The 19,066-nt window shown below is 35.4% G+C and overlaps 3 protein-coding genes across 4 annotated transcripts; 2 read left to right on the top strand and 1 right to left on the bottom strand.

Annotated features, from left to right (window-relative positions):
• Positions 1–2,847: 2,847 nt before the first annotated feature.
• Positions 2,848–4,379, bottom strand: LOC145621162 (protein VACUOLELESS GAMETOPHYTES-like). The gene is made up of 2 exons (XM_081675895.1): positions 3,925–4,379; positions 2,848–3,365 (listed from the first exon to the last, which is right to left on the bottom strand). Exons 1-2 carry the CDS (start codon positions 4,303–4,305, stop codon positions 2,991–2,993), a joined length of 756 nt encoding a protein of 251 aa, XP_081532021.1. The 5' UTR covers positions 4,306–4,379; the 3' UTR covers positions 2,848–2,990.
• Positions 4,380–6,419: 2,040 nt separating this feature from the next.
• LOC145621079 (Tetratricopeptide repeat (TPR)-like superfamily protein) lies at positions 6,420–9,940 on the top strand. Of its 2 annotated transcripts, XM_081675815.1 has the most exons (3): positions 6,420–8,693; positions 8,825–8,921; positions 9,378–9,492. In XM_081675815.1, exon 1 carries the CDS (start codon positions 6,530–6,532, stop codon positions 7,958–7,960), a length of 1,431 nt encoding a protein of 476 aa, XP_081531941.1. In that variant the 5' UTR covers positions 6,420–6,529; the 3' UTR covers positions 7,961–8,693; positions 8,825–8,921; positions 9,378–9,492. The 2 variants fall into 2 exon arrangements, with proteins under 2 accessions (XP_081531941.1, XP_081531942.1); XM_081675816.1 differs by lacking the exons at positions 8,825–8,921; positions 9,378–9,492 and adding an exon at positions 9,535–9,940.
• A 5,060-nt stretch (positions 9,941–15,000) lies between these two features.
• LOC145620805 (RING-H2 finger protein ATL65-like) lies at positions 15,001–16,854 on the top strand. Its single transcript, XM_081675521.1, has one exon. The coding sequence runs from the start codon at positions 15,158–15,160 to the stop codon at positions 16,340–16,342; it is 1,185 nt and encodes a 394-aa protein (XP_081531647.1). The 5' UTR covers positions 15,001–15,157; the 3' UTR covers positions 16,343–16,854.
• The last annotated feature ends 2,212 nt before the right edge of the window (positions 16,855–19,066 follow it).

Genomic DNA, 19,066 nt, shown 5'->3' with positions numbered 1-19,066 from the left:
TGTGACGTCGCCTTCAATTTTTGTATCTTCGTCTTTTCAACGATGAGAACGTTCATCTTTTCGAACTCATCAGTCATAAATCAAACAGGAACGTCATTCTTTTCGAACCTGCAAATATAACAATTTTTGGTTTTTCCAGAGCAAAACCAAGCTCCAATCAAATATTGGTTTTTCAGAGTAAACCACACTCAAATTTCTTATTGGTCTTTCAGAGTAAACCACACTCAAATTTCATATTTCATATTGGTCTTTCAGAGTAAACCACACTCAAATTTCTTATTGGTCTTTCAAAGTAAACCACAATCAAATCTCTTATTGGTTTTTCAGAGTAAAACCAAACTCATATCCAAAGGAGCAAAATCATGCTCGAATAAACTCACAAAAAAAGAAAAAAAAAATTGCACAGCGGAATTTTTGGGTAAAATTTATGAATCCCGCCGGTGAGTTTAATTTTCTAACCCACCGGCAGGGGGGATTTTTGTGAAGTATCCCAAGATCTAACCTGCTCTTGATACCATGACAAATTAATTATGAGAGAATAGCTTAGCTTATTATTCATCAATACGTTGAGTATTTATACAAAACCTAACCTCATAAGATAGGAAACAATATTCCTAAAAGATATACCATATATCCTAATGATATATTCTCAAAATAATATCTTAACATAAATATCCTAAATATATTATTCTCTTAAATGATATATACGGAAAATATATCACACATATATTTTCCGATATCTCTAACAAATATTGATTTTTATATGTATCAGCTAGTTAACCGCTACTTTACCAAACACTCATAACTATATTATCTATTTTCACAGATAACAGCTTGTTGACAGTTAACAACTACCTACACAGCTACTTTCACAGCTATATTTTGCCGAATACTCCCTTGGTTAAATGAAAGTGTATAGATCAGAGAAGCTAAGGCCGGTCCAATGAGGAGAAATTTTAGTCCCTCCTCGAATGAGCTCAGTGAAATTCTTGCAAGGCCTCACGCATAGAAGTCGGAGAGCTAGCTTGCTAAGAAATTAAACAATGGATATATTCTTGATTGGGTGAATTGCAAATATACTACCCCTTCTGATACTTAATTGTTTGTTATTGGATTTTTATGAGGAAAAAATGTCAAAACGTAGGAAATAAAAAGAAATTAAAGTAGTACCACCCAAGGTCAAAGGTTTTGATTATACCAATTAAACAGATCGCTAATTCTGCAGTCTAGTACTATTGCTTGATCACCCTACATCTTTTTCACCTTAAATTCCTTTTCAAGATTCTAAACCTTATCCATGTCTTGTAGTAATTGAATCCCGTATAAAATTCAAATCTTCATGGTTAAGTTTTAAAATAATAATGACGTGAATAAAAACTTGAAAAAGAAAAAAAAAAAATTGTTACATACAACAAATTAAAGAGAGTAATTAAAAAATACAACAAATTAAAGAGAGTAATTAAAAAAAAAACGCTGGTTTTAGATTAAATTGAGATCGGATTCCAACTCAATTATTAGTACGTCAACTTTATGGGAGTGGTTGATAGCAATCTATGTCAACTTGTTATATGTAAAGTATTATACTGTCTGAAGTAATTGCAACTGAAAATGAAGTATCATAGTTAATCATACACCAAAGATGTTATATATATCAAGTTAAAGTTGTGATCAGGGAGCTGCCACACAGCTATGTGTAAGAGAAAATTCAAAATTGTATGTGATTAGTGACTTTAGACGTTGAATGTTACGTTTTCTATATACTTCGCACATAAAAGTCCGACGACATCTATATATGATAAGTCATATCCAATTCATATAGAATAATAGGATAAAAACTACTCCATATTATTCTCATCAATAAAAACTTAGTTTCCAATAAAATTCTAGATTAACTGATGTCTGTACTAAAAAGTAAATTTAACCGCTTTTACACATTTGTTTTTAAACTTGATAAGATTGCTCAAGTGATCTCAACTTAGTTGGAGATGGGAAAATCTACTAGCTAAATAAATCAATATATTGTCCTAGCTAATTCTCATAAAACAAAATTCAATGTTGTTATTTTTTTTTAATTGAATATTCTAAAATGAGCAATAATCATCAAATACGCATGTACGTGATAATATCTTTGGACACGTACATCTTATAATAAAATGTACTAATGTAGATACACCGGTGTACTGTGTACATGTATAGAAGCCACCATACAAATCATCCAATTCTATACCATCCATTAACCATTATTTTCCATAGAGTATTATTCTTATTTCCCCAATAATTTTTAATTTTTATCATATATTTGGGAAATTGTGCTCTAGAAGTCAATATGTGGCCCGTGCAACCTAACTAGAGGATAAGATATGGAGATTGAATAATTTGCCTCGTAATTACCATATTACTTCAATTCAACCCTAGCACTAGCATTGTCTATTGACACATAACATACTTATTTTATCAATAAGCATCTTTTAAAAAACTGTTGCGACAATTCTTCATTTTCATGGGAGTCTTTATCATATTAATTTATCATGTCATATAAAGTGGGTTTAATAGCTGTCCATGACCTACATATATGTAGTTATGCACCACTTATTTTATCATCAAAGCTACTATATGTCTATATTGGTTATATAAGGCATAGATCAATTAATTTTAGACAAGACTATGCGAGTCCAAGTTAATATTTGGTGTGGTACGATAATCAATGTAAATATTGGTCGTTTGATTTGATTATTAGTGAGAAATAAATTTATTATTTAAATACTTTTGGTCTGGTATCATCACTTATCAGAGATCCACCTCTTTTATTATTGTTGGTATCACACGTTACGGTCAACTAGAAAAGCATCTATAAATATATGGTATCTATTTTCTTGGAAGTTCAAACTGTACAGTCATGTCAACCAGACAATCACTTATTTTACTCGCTAAACTCACACTTGTTACAATTTCAAGTGTACTAAGACAGAGTAGTATGGCAAGTACTATTGCTACCTAGACATCATGGAGCCAATGACCCCAGCAATAAGAGAAGTGGGATCCCCAAGAACAGCTGAGATAACGAACTGCAATGTCATTCCAGCCATTTCACAACATTTTTGTACCTTTGATCCCTTGCTCTTAGTGTTAGTATACCTATGACTATGTGTTTGTAGCAGGGCCCTTTTCAGGCCCGGAACATCCGGTATGCTCGTCCCACCACCACGAGCAATGGTACTACCTAGGCCGCGCCCATTGTACAAATCTTGCCAGCTCTCAATCAGCATGTCCTTGACACAAGCTACGTGTAGATTATACTTTTTATCTGATGATCGGTAGCTCCAACTTCGTCCTTTTTTCCCACACCTTTGACATGAAGCACTAACCTACATTCACATAACACACCAAGTTTAATCAGTGGACTCAAATAAAATGGAGCCTACTCACATACATACGCGCGCACACACACAAAAGTAGTACGAGTACTACTTTATTGTAACATTAGCCTTCGAAAATTAAACAAGTCTACAAACTACAGCCTTCAATTTTTGTATATATATCAATTATTGATTATATGTTTATATGGTCAAGGTCCTTTTGATATAGCTGGTACTTGTAAATGTTGTATCATACTATCACACAATAACAACGGTCCATATGGCAAAACTAAACCATAGTATGTACAAATTTAATGGTTCGATTATTAGTGTATGTGTAACTTTGTTATACATAAATCTCGTGTCAATATATACAACTCTTAGCTTATATCATATAGTATGTATTTTAATTCTCATTTTTTCATTCTATTATTACTTTCGTTCTGAATATGACAATTGGGAAGAAAAACATTTACTTTAAAAAAAAAAGAAAAAGAAAAAGAAAAAAGTATATTATGTATTAGTAGTACAAACATAATAATTTCACATCTACTTTGATAACACTGACCTTTCTATAGAGGTACAACTTGATCTCTCCATCATCTATCGCGGTAGGAAGCTTGGCACAACAAGGATGAAGATCAAAACCACAAGAGTTACAATGATACGAAAAACCCGAAATACCTCTCTCACAAGCATTGCAATATCGAGGCACGTTCCCTGGTGGCCTCGACATGAAGATGAAGGAACATTTAGGATAAAAGGGGTGGTAAATTACCGGGGTAGGAATAGCACAATGCATATGAAGATCATATTCACATTTGTTACACTTATAGCAAGATCCTATGCCTATTTCCTTACACCCATCACACTTAAAGGGTATCTCTGTATACTCAAATTTTAGCTTGTGTTGTGGGTGACTAAAATGAGATATCTCATTGTATTTCATACCTTAAGATTAATTAGTTATATTAGTTTTACAAATATACACATCTTACAACTTAGCAAATATATATAGTAGGTATTTTAAGATATTATTATGAAATAATAATAATGGGATGACTTGTAAAATTGGGTAGAATTAAGCTTGAGATTGAAGCTAATAGGTATCTAAATGGTAATAATGTCAAATTTATGTGTGGTGGGTTAAAGAATGTACATGAAAATTCTTATGGATAGAGAATGAATTTTAGAGGAGACATAGAGAATAAGATTTTGTTTCAAAGTCCACACAAGAATATGATTTTTTTTGCTTTATGTGATTTTCATTTCTTTTTTTTTTTTTTTTTTCTTTTTGACATTGAGCTCTAGATTCCAATTACATGGTGTTGGAGTAGAGTGCAAGAAATGGGCTTACTTCAATTATAAAAGCACTTATCTCTTGTACGAATTTTTAAATTTATTACTCATAATATCGATCATTTCATGTAATAAAGTATTATTTATATTTTCACAATTAGTATATATATTGTTACCATGTTATAAAGTGTCCAATATTAACAATTGACATAATTACTTATTAGTTGGTCAAATAAGACCAAGTAATCTAGCAAAAAGTCAACATCTGATTGATAAAAAAGACATGCAAACAAGTTTAGCATGCAAAAATCCAAGAAAACTTTGTCGAATAAAAGTTTTAAGTTGAGGCCATTTTTCAAGAATCAAGATGTCATTGCACTCTCTAAATTACACCAGTCGTGAACTTGTGGATCATGACTCGTGAGAGCTAATACGAGTACAAACTAGGAGTGATCGATCCTTAATTAGGTTTTGGAAAATGTATTGCAAAATATCGAGTAATAGGCAAGAATCACAAGATATGAAGAATAAAGTATTATTGTTTAGTATATTATAAGTTCTCTTAAAAAGTTTTAATAATGTTACATGGTTTGCTTAGAACGGAGGACACAGCATCTCGCAGTAAAGTTGAATAATTATCCAAATAATTGAGGAGGAAATGTAGGTCAGAGTATATTACAAAAACAGAATCGATGCCAACTTTATTTAAGATTCTAAATAATCACTCCATACTTAAGGTAGAAGGTAATAATCATATACTTTTGTTCACTTTCTAGAAGCATATTTTCGTATAAATGGCTCAAATTATGCCACTTATATTCATTTTCAAGAGGATCAATAGTAGATGATCAAGATCTCATTAATTTAAGGCTAGGGTAAGAACATTCTTATGGCTCTTAGCTTTTTGATGCAGTGAAATAAATACATAAACTTTCATTATATTCTACTCCTTAAATTCTAGTGGTCTAGAATTATCGAATGGAATATATTTATACTATAGATTAAAAGGCGTTTCTAAACAAGTTTAGTTATCACGTGGCGCTCTCCTCATTCAATCGAGTTTTTCATTCCATATGTTCAAATATATGAATATCTTACAAGATTCAAACTCACAACCTTCAGCTTAAACTCTTAACATGTTAGCCACTAAACTATTAGCTTATTATTTCTTGTTCTTTCAAAAATAAATATTAATAAGGATTTCTATTATGTAAATAATACAATAATTTGAGGCATCGTACGAGCCTAAAAACTAATTTATTAATTAAAAATCAAAGAGATAATAAGTTGATCTGATGACATATGTCACTCATATGTTATGCCGAGTTATGAGGCTTATGATGTGGCTCTACATGAATAATGACATGACGACGCATATTATTTGCACCATGGTTAAATCCTTCACCCCTTGTAATCTCCATCTTTACATGTTACAAGTATGAATCGAGATCAGTTGTATAATGCACATGTTACAACTTGCAAGTATGTACAAGTAAAAAAGACATATACTCCGATAAAAAGTGAAATTCAATCAAGTTGAATCAATTGACCCAACCTAGCCCGACTCAACATAGGACCTAATTTATTGAACTGAACTGAACTGATTAGGAGAGAAGAAAATTAGCAACTTAAATTAAACTGACGATATCGGACCTATAATCATACCCACAAGGCCACAACTAAGGCACTATTTTTTGGAGCTGCTTTGTCAACTGCTCTGCTTGTTCTACACTATTCTATTCAGAAGTTCAAAAGACCAGGTCCTAAACTAGTCAACCCCAAGTCCCCAACACCGTACTTCCAAAACTCCCGCAAGTCGCAACCAGAATGTAAATCCTCTGGTCACTCTTAAACTTCCCACTAAATCATCACTAATGTCAACTGTAATCCTCCGGCGCGCATTAACCCCACGCGCCACCACTTCAACCACCGTCTCATTCTCCTCCATCTCTTCCTCCCCTCCAACCCCCGACACCTCCGCCGTCTCCAGCGCCGTATCAATCCTAACCCACCACCGCCGCAAATCCCGGTGGTCCACTCTCCACTCTCTCTTCCCCAACGGTTTCACCCCACCTCAAACCTCCCAAATCCTCCTCGAAATCCGCAACAATCCCCACCTCGCACTCCGCTTCTTCCTCTTCACCACGCGCCGCTGCCATTCTCCCTCCTCCCTCCATTCTTACGCCACCATTGTTCACATCTTAGCTCGTGGTCGCCAAAAAACCCGGGCCAAATCTCTGATTAAGTCTGCAATTAGGGAGTTTGATTTGATGGGTGTTGAAGGTTCTCGAGAATTTTGTGGGAAGAAGTGTAAGGTTTTTAGGGCTTTGGCGGAATCTTACAGGGTATGTGATTCTGCCCCCTTTGTGTTTGATTTATTGATTTTATCCCTTTTAGAAATGAATCAATTAGACCCATGTATTGATATTGTTAGGATGTTGCATAATCGTGGAATTTATGTTAATGTTGGTACTTGTAATGAGTTGATTTCGACTGCCTTGAGGATTAGGGATTGTTTCTTTGGATATGATTTGTATAAGGAGTTATTTGGGTGTGATAATGGTAAATTAGTTCCAAATGTGCATGTTTTTAATGAGCTTATGCTTTCGTTTCATCGAAATGGATTGCTTGATATGGTGGAGGAGGTTTGGATTGAGATGGTAAAGTCGAATTGCGAACCGAGTGCTTATAGCTATAGCATTTTGATGGAGGGTTATTGTGAGAAAGGTGATTTGGAGAAGGCTGAAAAGGTGTGGGAGGAGTTGAGGGTTAAGGGGTTGAATCCTGATGTTGTTGGTTATAATACATTGATTGGTGGGTATTGTAGAATGGGTGAGGTTGGGAAGGGTGAGGAGCTTTATGCAGAGATGGGATTGCGAGGCGTGGAGGGAACTCGTGTTACTTATGAACATCTTATAGGTGGGTATTGTTTGGCTGGAGATGCTGATTCTGCTATGCTGTTGTATAATGATATGCGTAGGAAGGGGTTTAATGCTGATAGTTCAACTGTTGATTCAATGGTTAGAGTACTTTGTTGTAAGAGGTCAGTTTTGGAAGCTTTGGAATTCTTCAAGGTTGCTATGAAGAATGCTGATTTTGTTGCGAGAGAGTCAAGCTATGAGTTGCTGATAAAGGGTTTATGTGGTGAGGGAAAGACTGAGGAAGCCTTGAAACTTCAGGCACAAATGGCAGGGAAGGGGTTTAGACCCAAGTCACATGTATATGGTGCTTTCATTGATGGCTACTTGAAGCAAGGAAATGCAGATGAAGCAGAAAGTCTGAGGAAAGAGATGATGGATATGTAAGCTTACTGTGCTAAGAATCAGGAATCAAAACACTATCTCAGACTGAAAACTGCCCATTGCTAATGATTACAACAAAACCTTGGACCTTAACGACCCTAAGGATGATGTTTGTAAATCTTATATGAATTTTAAGAAGCTTGAATCTGCTAAAAAGGTACTCCATAGTTGACAGCTTTCCTTTGCCCCTTATATACACTAGCTTCTTATGTCCCTACCTCATTGATACCATTTTTTGATTCATAAATGGGGTAAAGACTTTCTAAATCTATTTCTGAGGTTGCTGCTGAGATGTATGAAGGAAACTCTCTCCCAAGCCCAACATCGAAGGACATCAATCTTAGGGTTTGTCATTATATGTGGGTAGTTGTTTGCTGTATAGTCAGCTTAGGCGAGCCAACTGCCAACCTTACTTTCTTGTATACTCAGAGAAGTCCCAATGCTCTCTGGATCTGAGGTATGTTAAGCGGATGGTTGATAACATATCGTTTGGCAAAGAAATGGATCATGAAAAGTATGACAGTCTTAGAAGTTAGAAGCATGTTGCTTGAAGAAGGATCTCAAAATCTTATCTTTGGTGACAAATTACTGTTGGTGAGAGGGGTATCAATTTCAGTGGCTTTTAGAAGCAAAAATTTCGAATTGCCTGTGCATGGTTCCAGGAGGATGCTGATATATATCTGTTTGATGATCCTTTGGTGTTGTAGATGCTCACACCAGCAGTAATCTTTTCAAGGTATAGTAACTGTCATTTTCTTTCAGTTCTTAATTATCAAAACATTGAGAGTATATGTCCTACATAAGTTTTTAATACTCTGCCCCATCACATATTATCATGGCGCTTTATTATTGTACTTTTGATTGCAGGAATGTGTTCTTGGCTTTTAGAGCCCAAAACTGTGATATGTGTGTCACACACCAAGTAGAGTTCAATCAGTTCATACCTGCTGCAGATTTGATTTTGGTAGAAACTAATTTTAATTAAAAAAAAAATTACTTCTTTCTCCAATTAATGCATATATAACTTATATTCATACCTGCTGCAGATTTGATCTTGGCAAGAAATTATAAAAACCAAAATTTGTTGAAAACCATCTTATAAAAACCAAATTTTGTTGACAAAAAATTTTTTAAAACAGGTGCTTTGACAAAAAAAAAAAATTTATAAGATGGTTTTCAACAAAATTTAGTTTTTATAAGATGGTTTTCAACAAATTTTCCTTAATAAAAAAAAAAAAGTGCTTCTTTCTCCAATAAATGCATTTATAACTTATTAATCAACTCGGTATCTGTGTGTATAAGTATGGTTGATAGTTTCTTCATCGTTGTTTTGTACTGGGTTCATACTCTATGTAGTACTACTAGTCCTTTGTCACAGCTTATTTAGTAATGAGAAACTTTTCTGTGGGCTGCCTTAAAGATATTAGCGGGTAGCTACTTCTGTGAATCTGCGTGGTCTGAGCAATATTTGATTACTGGGTCTGTTAAAGCGTGGCAAGTTAAGCGTATTTGGAATTTTGCATCTTATTAGGGGCTTGTTTAATGAATTTGTGAAGCAAAATCAACTTGCTATGCAGGTCAGGTGGTACAAGTTTCTCCCGTCATGTTCGTAGCTCTGTTCTGTCCTTACAATCAATCAATATATTCAAGGGTGATGTAACAGTTGTAATGTGAAGCTTTCAAGTCCACCATTCAGCAACTGAAGCTGTTAACTTGCTGGACTAGAATATGAAGAAGGATATGGAGATGAAGAGACTTGAATGGACAGATTAATATGCTATTTTTTAAAAAAAATTATTTACTTGTACCTTTTTCTACCTTTTCCCTTCATTTTTTGTATGATTTGTTCTAGATTAGTAATCTAATTTATCAAATGGATTTTATAGTTTTTTAGGGGTTTGTGGACTCCAAAACCCTCTATCTACTAACTTATGCCTTTTATATTAGGAAAAATTAATAACAGAGACCTCAGCTATGAGTGTTCTTTTCTTTTCTTTTTTCCTTTTTTTTTTTTTAAACAATTCAATTTTTTTATGTTTGTCAACGTTTATTGTCTATCACTTTTTTTTTTTTTTTTTTTTTTTAAATGTAAGGAGTAATATAGTACTCCTTTCGTTAGTGCAACACGATAGCTTTGCCATTGAGGTCTTCATGTTTTAGGTTACTGAATATGGAGTATAAGGGCATGTTCTCATTGACTGAACTCAGCTGAACTGAACTGAAATTAATATTTTATAAGAGAAGGAAATTAGGAGCTGAACCGAACTGAACTCAGCTAAACTGAACTGAATTTCAACGTAAGAGAACAGGCCCTAAATTATTGATAATAAATTATTAATTTGCAAAATCATCCAATGCCGCTAGAAATGCAAATTTAATTTCTAAATTAACAGTGCAAGGTAGAGTTTCCAAGTAGCACCATTATAAGTATAGAACAATGAAAAAAATAAAGAAAACCCTTTGTCAAGCCTACGATTGTATCATTGTATGAAACAATTGACAAGAAATGATTAGTGTACAAAAATTATTTTAACGGACAACCAGTGATAAAATTTATGACTAGGTCCTCCTGTCCAACTACATGCTGGTGCTTACAAAATACTTAAGTTTTGTCGACAACTTGGGCAAACTAATTACTAGTAAATGATATCTTCCTTCATTTTCCATCTCTCTCCTGTGTCACTGCAATGCAAACAACGGAAAAAAGTATTAAGCTGCTGAAAATTGACTAAAAAAAAAGTATGGGGTATAAAGATAGATCATTAGAGCAACTCCAATGGTAAACTAATTAACAAATTAGCTTGTTATGCCACATAAGATTATAAGCTAATCTCTTTTGTAGCTAATTTGTGCTCCAATGGTTAGCTAGTAGCTTGAGATTTAATAGTGCCTCAATTTGTTAATTAGCTTTTTGCATTTAATTATATTAATAGATCAACCTATCTTTTTGACAAGTTTATTTCTTAAGCAAATCAGCTTAGCTAAGCTAATTTAATTTTTTAGCTCCAATGGTTAAGCTAATAGTTAGGGAATTTTATAAGACACTTTATATCCCAAGTCCTCGAGTTAAAACTATATTCACCACTTTTCAAAACACAAATATCAATGACTTGGAACTCGGAAGATCACAAAGGCTCTTGCAAGTATACTTGTATCATTGTAAGTGAAATGCATCTTCCAAGTACCTCCCTATTTTGACAGAGACATGATGCAAAGCAACCATTTATCACAAAGACCTAAAATGGCCAGCTGCCTAGTAGTTATTTGTTATTTCCTCTCATACTTGGTGTGTATACGTGAAAGATATCGTAACATTCGTAAGAGTTTTTCCCAAGTTTGACAGAAAGCTATTAGAGTATGAATCAGCTTCACAGAGAACTGGTTGGCAATCTGTCCTTTAGTAGATTGTTCCTCTCACACTAGATGTTGACGCTATTCCAGAATATTATGTCAAAAGAGTGCCATAAGAGAATCAGGATATAAAAACACTATCACTGATCACAAAACTCTTAAACCTAATGAAACTATTGGCTACATGAGTAGAAAGAAGCCTCTTTAATTACACTAAGTTTCACTGATCAGGGGAGAGCTACAAGAACCAAGAAATCTAGCTAAGCTTTCTAATGCACTTATGTTTTGGCACCTTTAGTTTATCCGGGTTAATAGGCAAATCACCTAGGTCTCCCGCAGGCATGCACTTTACATAGTATAAGAATTCCTTGAAATAAACAAAGTCAAGGAAACCCAGTTTTATTAAGTTCATGTTACATGCTTAATTGATGAAAGCTACACAACAAAAACTGCCCAAAACAACCTTTAACTCATAGATTTTGTGTAAAAGACCACTTTTGCAATCTGAGAGGCAGGGAATGTTGATTACAACGCTCTTAGAGAAAGAGAGGTCATAAACCATGCAAAAGAGTTACCTTTAACATGAAAACATGTGTCTCATGTGTTACAAAAGCAATAAATCAGTTCAAAAATGACATTGTAAATGAACACCTCCTGAAAAAAGGCTTAAACTATCTTCAAAAAGGAAAATAAAGTATCATCATGTGACATTGAGCAAAACTATGATATAGAGCACAAGAAAAGCCACACACAGTCACACACACACATAGAATGAACACCCATGCACATCATGCATATATGGGCCCCTGCCTCGGGCCCTCAACTTAATATTAGACTCGAGATATTCCTAACTACAATCAATTCCTCTCTTGTCTAGCACATTTTATATAATGCACCAATCATATATTCATGTGTACAAGTATCCTTCGACCATCATAGAAACTATATCAATCAACTAATCAAGCAAGCTAATGCGTACAAGAGTCACCATGGATTTTATTCTCTCCACTGTAGTTGTACTTTTTTCTAGCATAATCTATTTAAGTTTTCAAATCCTATCTCAAACTATGACTCAACACCACCCCCATTAAAAACAATGGCATCGAGTCGCTAATTTTCAATTCCAGGGGCCAGCCACTCTAAAAGCCACCCCCAACAACACTTCAGCCTTTGATAAAACTCATATATCATTGAAATTTTATTGTTCAGAGATTGTGAAGCTCGTGTTAGTTTCAAGGAAAAGATACCCGTTCTAATACCTTCCAACTCATATTTTGGGAAACTTTGATAACATTTCAATACCGTAAAGGGAAAGAACCCCTTTAAAACCTGCCAAATCATTTATCCTTATAACACCAAAGTCGCAAATTCACTGAAAAAAAACCCCTTTAATTCATCCCAATTCATTGTTCTCAAATTATGAAGTTCGTTGATTAAATCGTATCTTCATCGATATAAACTTCCCCTTTCTATTGCTATGCTAATCAAACATAGACTTTCGCTCTATTTCTAAACTAACCCTAATTATATTAACAAAAAAACTGCAATCTTTTACACAAGAATTTAAATTTCCAGGTCCCAATTATAATCCTTCTTAATAATATGTGACAATAACCAACATTGAGCAAATTTTAATCAAAAATTATAATTTTTTGCCAACATATAAAACACAATTAAACGCCCAATTGACACAAAAAAGTGAAATCAAGAATCTAATAACATCACTTTCATGAAAAATTATAAGAAAAATACCTTAATTTTGGTGGGGTTGAATCAAAGATCCAAAGTGATCTCCTCTTTCTGGAAATACTGAAGAACATAAGGAGTGACTCGAATAGCAACAACCCATGCCCCGAACATCAACCCATGGGATCTAAGCTTCTTCAGAGCTTCTTCCTTGCTTGGTTTCTTCTGGAACATTCCTCCGAACATCTTTGCTCTTTTTGTTCTTCTCTTTCTCTCTCTAGATTGCAAGATCTATTGATTTTTCCCCAAAACCTTCGATAAACCCTAAATAATGAGCCTTTGGTTGAATATAAAGCTGATTACTTGATAATGCTTTGGAATTGGGTTTGGGCTTTGGCACCTAGCCCTTTATTAGCCCACGAACTACTAGCGGTCCTTTTATTAACTTTTTTTAAGACTATACGTCCATACGTATGATGTAGTTGAGATTTGATTTCGGATTTATCATCCTACGGGATTTTAACAAATTCAATGAGTAAGAAACTAAGAATTCAAAGGTCAATGAATTATGAATTTATGACTGGCATTAGGAATTTATTGGTGAATTATGATGTTAATTTTTTAATAATACCCCTATGGTTTTAAGTGATTTTTCATTCTGAAATTTGAAATATTTCATGTACGTGATAATAGCGAAGGTTAACAGGATCAAGCTTCAACTATGGCTCGGTGTCATACATAGTGTTGCTGACATAATACTGACAATTCAAACTTAAAATAGTTGTTGAAGTATTTTGACTCGTACATAGTTCAAATAGTACACTTTAAGAGTTCATTGTTCGAGTTGGGCTGTTATTTTTTGCGTTTTGAAATAGGTTTTATGGCTTTTGAGTTCTTTTCATTAGGAAATAGCATGATCATACATTCATACAATTCTTACGATCATGTTCCAATTCTACATGATATTATACGATTTCACTATGATCTTGAGCGATTTTGTTGCGATTCTATTGAGATTGTGATTTGCCTTTAATAAAATAGTTTAGTTTATGATCTTGGAACCGTACAATTAGTTGAATTATGTTCATGGTATCGTACGATCATGTGATCCAGTTTATTAGCTATGATAATAGCACTTACACATTGTAATTCTATTTACTAAAAAATCATTAAATGAAATAATTATTAACAACTTTGGCTAGGTCTATGGAGAATCACTACCCAGCTCTTTGTTATTAGAATTGTCGTCTAAGCGATTTATGTACTCCCTGATAAACTATTTTGGTGTTTGCCAACATAAATTTTTAAATAGCTATTCAAAACATCTAATATAACTAGCTATTCAAACCAATTTATACAATTAGTTACACATCAGTAAAAGTTGATAGCAAAGTAATTGCCAAATACAAGTAGGTTGCATGACCTTACTAAAGGTCACAACATAATGATTATGCTATAGCTATATTGCTATCCATACTTAATTTTCACTAGATCAAGCTAAAGTTGGGTATAATGCACAGGACTAATCACTACCCAATTACTACCCTCTTTTTGATAACAAAAGCTTAAGGTTGCGTTCCCCACAAGCTCACCTTTATATATCCAACAATGGGAAAACAAACCTTACCCAACTGACAATCAAACCCCCCTCAAATTCAAGTCATTTTCACACCTTAGCATTCAACTGTTTTTAGGTCAATCTCCCCTCAAACCTAGTCAACACTTCTTTTTCACCAATCCATATGGAGCATTAGTGCTAAGTGGGGTTCCCCCACATTAGATAGAAACTCCCCTCCTTTACTTTTAATATTCCACTAATTACCCCGACACATTTTTACATACACCCGAGTGCACCACAAGCTCGAGCTCAAGCTCGTGCACTAGATGGAGTATTGTTCCTTTTTTATTCGCTATTCATTTGAGTTCATAAACGAAAAACCACTCACTCCATATTTTTTTTAAAAATTGCATCCAACTCACGGTATACCCGAGTGTATGTTAAAATCCCACGATACCCCTCCTCACCTGAGGTGTCATGAAGATTTGCAATCCTAAATTTCCAAAACCATTTTAATAAATCAAAAATTTTAACCTCATTTTCTATTTCTTCTACCTTACTCACACACACCCTCTCTCCTACCTACCAACTTTCTCTCTCTAAAAATGGCTGCCAGACCACCAGAACAACAACAACACCCACCTCAACCAGGCCCCACACTTCCTCCAACCTCCATCTCCTCCGCCATAGTCATCAACCAATCTCCACCGTCCAAACTCCCCATCGACTTCAGCCCACCGTTGATCGCCATGGTAGTCGTCGCAGCAGCAGCCTTCCTCTTCATCACTTACTCCCGCCTTATTTCCCGCCACCTCTTCCCGCCATTTCTCCGCTTCTTCCGCCGTCACCGCCGCCGCCGGATTCTCTTCCCGCCGTCCGACATCGGCTCTCCGCCGCCGCCCTACGAATCCTCCGACGGATTCTACGTTTACTCACCTTACGGCCTTGATGAATCTGTTATCAAGAATATTCCGTTGACAATTTACAGGTTTCCGACGAAATTAGGGTTTATCGAAGTTGATGGATTCAATGATTGTGCTGTTTGTTTGCTTGATTTTGAGGAGGGAGAATGTATTCGTACTCTGCCTCTTTGTTGTCACGCTTTCCACGTTGATTGTATCGACATGTGGCTTCGATCGCACGCCACGTGTCCGCTTTGTCGCGCCGGAGTTTACCTCCCGCCACCGCCGGAATCGCCGCTGTTGTCGCCGGTAATGGCGGCGAGAATCCGTCCAAGCTTCGACGAAGGAATTCTCCTCGAAAGCATGTTTTTGGAGCCGTTGCCGGAAGTTGATGTCGAGCAAAATTCCGGCGAAATTCAGGAGGTTTTCTCGCCGGAGAGAAGGATAATTCAGTCGGAAGATCACCGTTGTAATAGAAGAGAACTCGATTTTCTTCTCAAACGATCGTATTCGTTTGGTTTTGAACGGAGTTTCCCGTCGGAAAGATTAGTTATGGAGCCGGCAACGACGCCGTATCACCACCGTCAACGGCGGAGCTTCTTCTGGACAAAACGACCATCATCAACGCCGTTTAGCTCAATAGCAAAATCCAGAGTATTCTCTTTCCGGCGAACGATGAAATCGCCGGCGTTTTTCCGGCGACGAGGGTTCTTCCCGTTGTCGGAGTCCTCAGCGAGCTTACGGTACGCCAGCACAGATGAACCTTCTAGAAGAATGAAATCAATGACGTCACCATTGTTTGGAAGAGCAGCGATGTTTTCGTCGAGTCGAATGAGGTCGGGAGATCCTGAAGCGTTGATTTCGCCGGAGAGGTTTAACAGACGGTAGGAGATGATGACACGTGGGAGGTGGATGGAGCGTTGGATTAAGGTGGAACGAATGGACGGTGATGATGGGGTTTGAGGGGGTGTAAATGTGGTGGGGGTGAGGGTGGTGTAAATGTAGTAGGAAAATTAAATGGGAGGGTGTGTCAACTGTCGAGTGCATTAAATGGGTGAAATTGACGAAAGAGAAAAATATTAAGGGAGTGTTAGAAAGATGGAGAGAGATAATATAACTTAATTAAGGGACTTTTTGTTTAAGATTACTTTTGGGGATTCTCTAATCTCTCTCCATCTATCTACTACTCTCTGAAGTTGGTTTTTGGGCGTAAACGGAGCTATAAAGCAATGATGTAAACGGGGTTTGATCTCGGCTTTTGTAAAGATAATACTCGTAGTATAGGTTAGGAGATAGGTGTGGAAGTGTAGTAGGGGGAGGTGTTAAACTTAAATTGATGGGATTGATGTTGGTTAGAAAATAGGGAAAGATCATTTAATGCAGGAAATTGATTTATGGTACTCTCAAGTTTTTAATTGCTTTGTTGTGTTTACGATGGATTTATTACTAGTAATACTTGGCGGGAAATTTATTGATATTGGTCCGATTTTGGACTATTCTTTTGTTGCTTTTGTTTTGGCCTTCTTAATGTTGGAATTGACTTTTATGACACTAGAAATTGGGGGGTTTGAAGTTGGGAAAATGTGGGTCTTTTGGATACTTGGTGTTGGAAATTTTGTGTTACATGTGTTGAATTTATCTTTCTAATGTTGAAAATATGAAGGGAGCAAGGGGAATGGGTGAGACCGTGAGTTTGTATGGTCAGAGGAGATGTGCTAGGCCTCTAGCCGGCCCTCTTCTACCCATAAGCGCCTCCGATGTGTCCCTTTGACTCCGAGCAGACACTCGGAATCCAGGATGTACTACATGGCATGGTTAGTTCATTGATGAGCATATAACTTGCTTGGGGGGATTGAATGTTGCTAGTCCATCTCCGTCATATGCATGAATTAATAATCACAGTGAAATTTGAGCGTAAATAGATTTATGATAAATTATCTGATAATGTAGTCTTATTTTACTTCAGTTGGAAAATTTTTATTACTCTCAATAAATATTTACTCTTTAACAAAGTATGTACTCCATATGTGTGAAATATAGATAACAGTATAAAACACGATCATATTTAACCCAACTTGTAATATGATATTATCTTAAATTATTGTGTAGTATAAATTTATCAAAATCATTAAGAAGTATTTTTTTTCCTTAAAAAGGTATTCATCCTATAGTTAGGGCCTGTTCTCTTACGTTGAAATTCAATTCAGTTCAGTTGAGTTCAGTTCAGTACAGTACAATTCAGTTCAGCTCAGCTCAATTCAGTTCAGTTCAGATCAGCTCCTAATTTCCTTCTCTTATATAATCTTCATTTCAGTTTAGTTCAGCTGAGTTCAGTTCAATTCAGTTCAGTTTAGTTCAGTTCAGCTGAGTTCAGTTCAGTTCAGCTGAGTTCAGTTCAATTCAGTTCAGCTGAGTTTAGTCAATGAGAACAGGCCCTTACATGGTGGTGTCCAAAAGACCAAAACCAATAGTTTAAGACTTCATTTCAATGGTTCACTATCAACAAAGTTATTATCAAATCCAATATTATCATATGTGGCAAACATACAGAAATAATTTAAATGACTAGCCTAATTACTATCAAATGAATAATGCGATTTAGATATTTTTGGCGAAAAATTAATTAGATCAATTTATAAAATTAATTAAAGTATTCGAAGACAATGTGACATAGCTTAATCGAGAGTGAAAATGTAGGTGACATTATTAGCGTGAAAGCAAAGAGGCTAGCTGCTGAGCATTAATTAGGAGATAGCGACCATCCTCTTCTTATACAACTACTCCGTATGATATTACCCTTTAGATAGACTTTGAGACTACCCATTTATTATTTGGAGAAAATCATGTATTCATGTACTATAGTCTATGCTATAGAAAAATTTATAATGAAAACAAAGAAGAGATAATGAGAGGGGGTTGTTTTTAAGCATTATATTGGACGTTTCTAACAAGAACAAAAAGGGTCGGCTTGGACTAACCAACCATTTTAAAGAAAGGGGGTCAAATATGAGAAACTATCTTGATTTAATTCGCACCCATATAAACTTTAACTTGTGATAAGGCACAAATATATAGCCAATTATTTTTTTGCTACACATTGTAAAAACATTACTAAGATTGTTGAATCATCATGGAGCGGACTATAGGTTTCCTAGTTTCACTTAACATCGTAATTAATTTCATTTTGAATACTTAAATGTTTGTCCATTCTACAATCACCTGAACAATAGATGTGTTTGAATTTAAAAATTGTTTTTCCTTCAAAACATGAGAAGTTAAAGTGGCTTTTGATAAGTATAGTCAATTTATTAGTTGGTTTTGTTGCGGAGTTGTGTGAATGAGTCTACAAAGTGTTAGAATTAATGGCGGAGTTTCAAAGCTTGAGCATGGCTTGTGTGTGGAGAAGGAACGAACAGAGCAACAAAGAGATGAAAATAAAGGCGTCGAAACAAAGGAAGGAGTGCAAGAATTAGCCATGCACGTCCGTAGTGCAAGATGAGGCACATCTTCTATGCAACCTAGAGCATGTTTGTGCAATTCGTTTTTCGACAAAATAGTAGTTAATTGGGAGATCTAAGGAGTTACATCGACACTTATGCTATGTGCAAGATA

Source organism: Chenopodium album, chromosome 27, assembly GCF_948465745.1.
Source record: "Chenopodium album chromosome 27, dcCheAlbu1.1, whole genome shotgun sequence".
NCBI lineage: Eukaryota > Viridiplantae > Streptophyta > Magnoliopsida > Caryophyllales > Amaranthaceae > Chenopodium > Chenopodium album.
Note: the sequence above shows the minus strand (reverse complement) of the source record. Positions and strands in the feature narration are given on the sequence as shown.

What these genes read in the sequence shown, in the direction of transcription:
- LOC145620805 (XM_081675521.1), top strand. Translation starts at nt 15,158, where the DNA reads ATGGCTGCCAGACCACCAGAACAACAACAACACCCACCTCAACCAGGC.
- LOC145621162 (XM_081675895.1), bottom strand. Translation starts at nt 4,305, where the DNA reads ATGAAATACAATGAGATATCTCATTTTAGTCACCCACAACACAAGCTA. An exon ending in AGTTGTACCTCTATAGAAAG is followed by an intron (nt 3,366 to 3,924) that starts GTCAGTGTTATC and finishes ATGTGAATGTAG; the next exon opens with GTTAGTGCTTCATGTCAAAG.
- LOC145621079 (XM_081675816.1), top strand. Translation starts at nt 6,530, where the DNA reads ATGTCAACTGTAATCCTCCGGCGCGCATTAACCCCACGCGCCACCACT.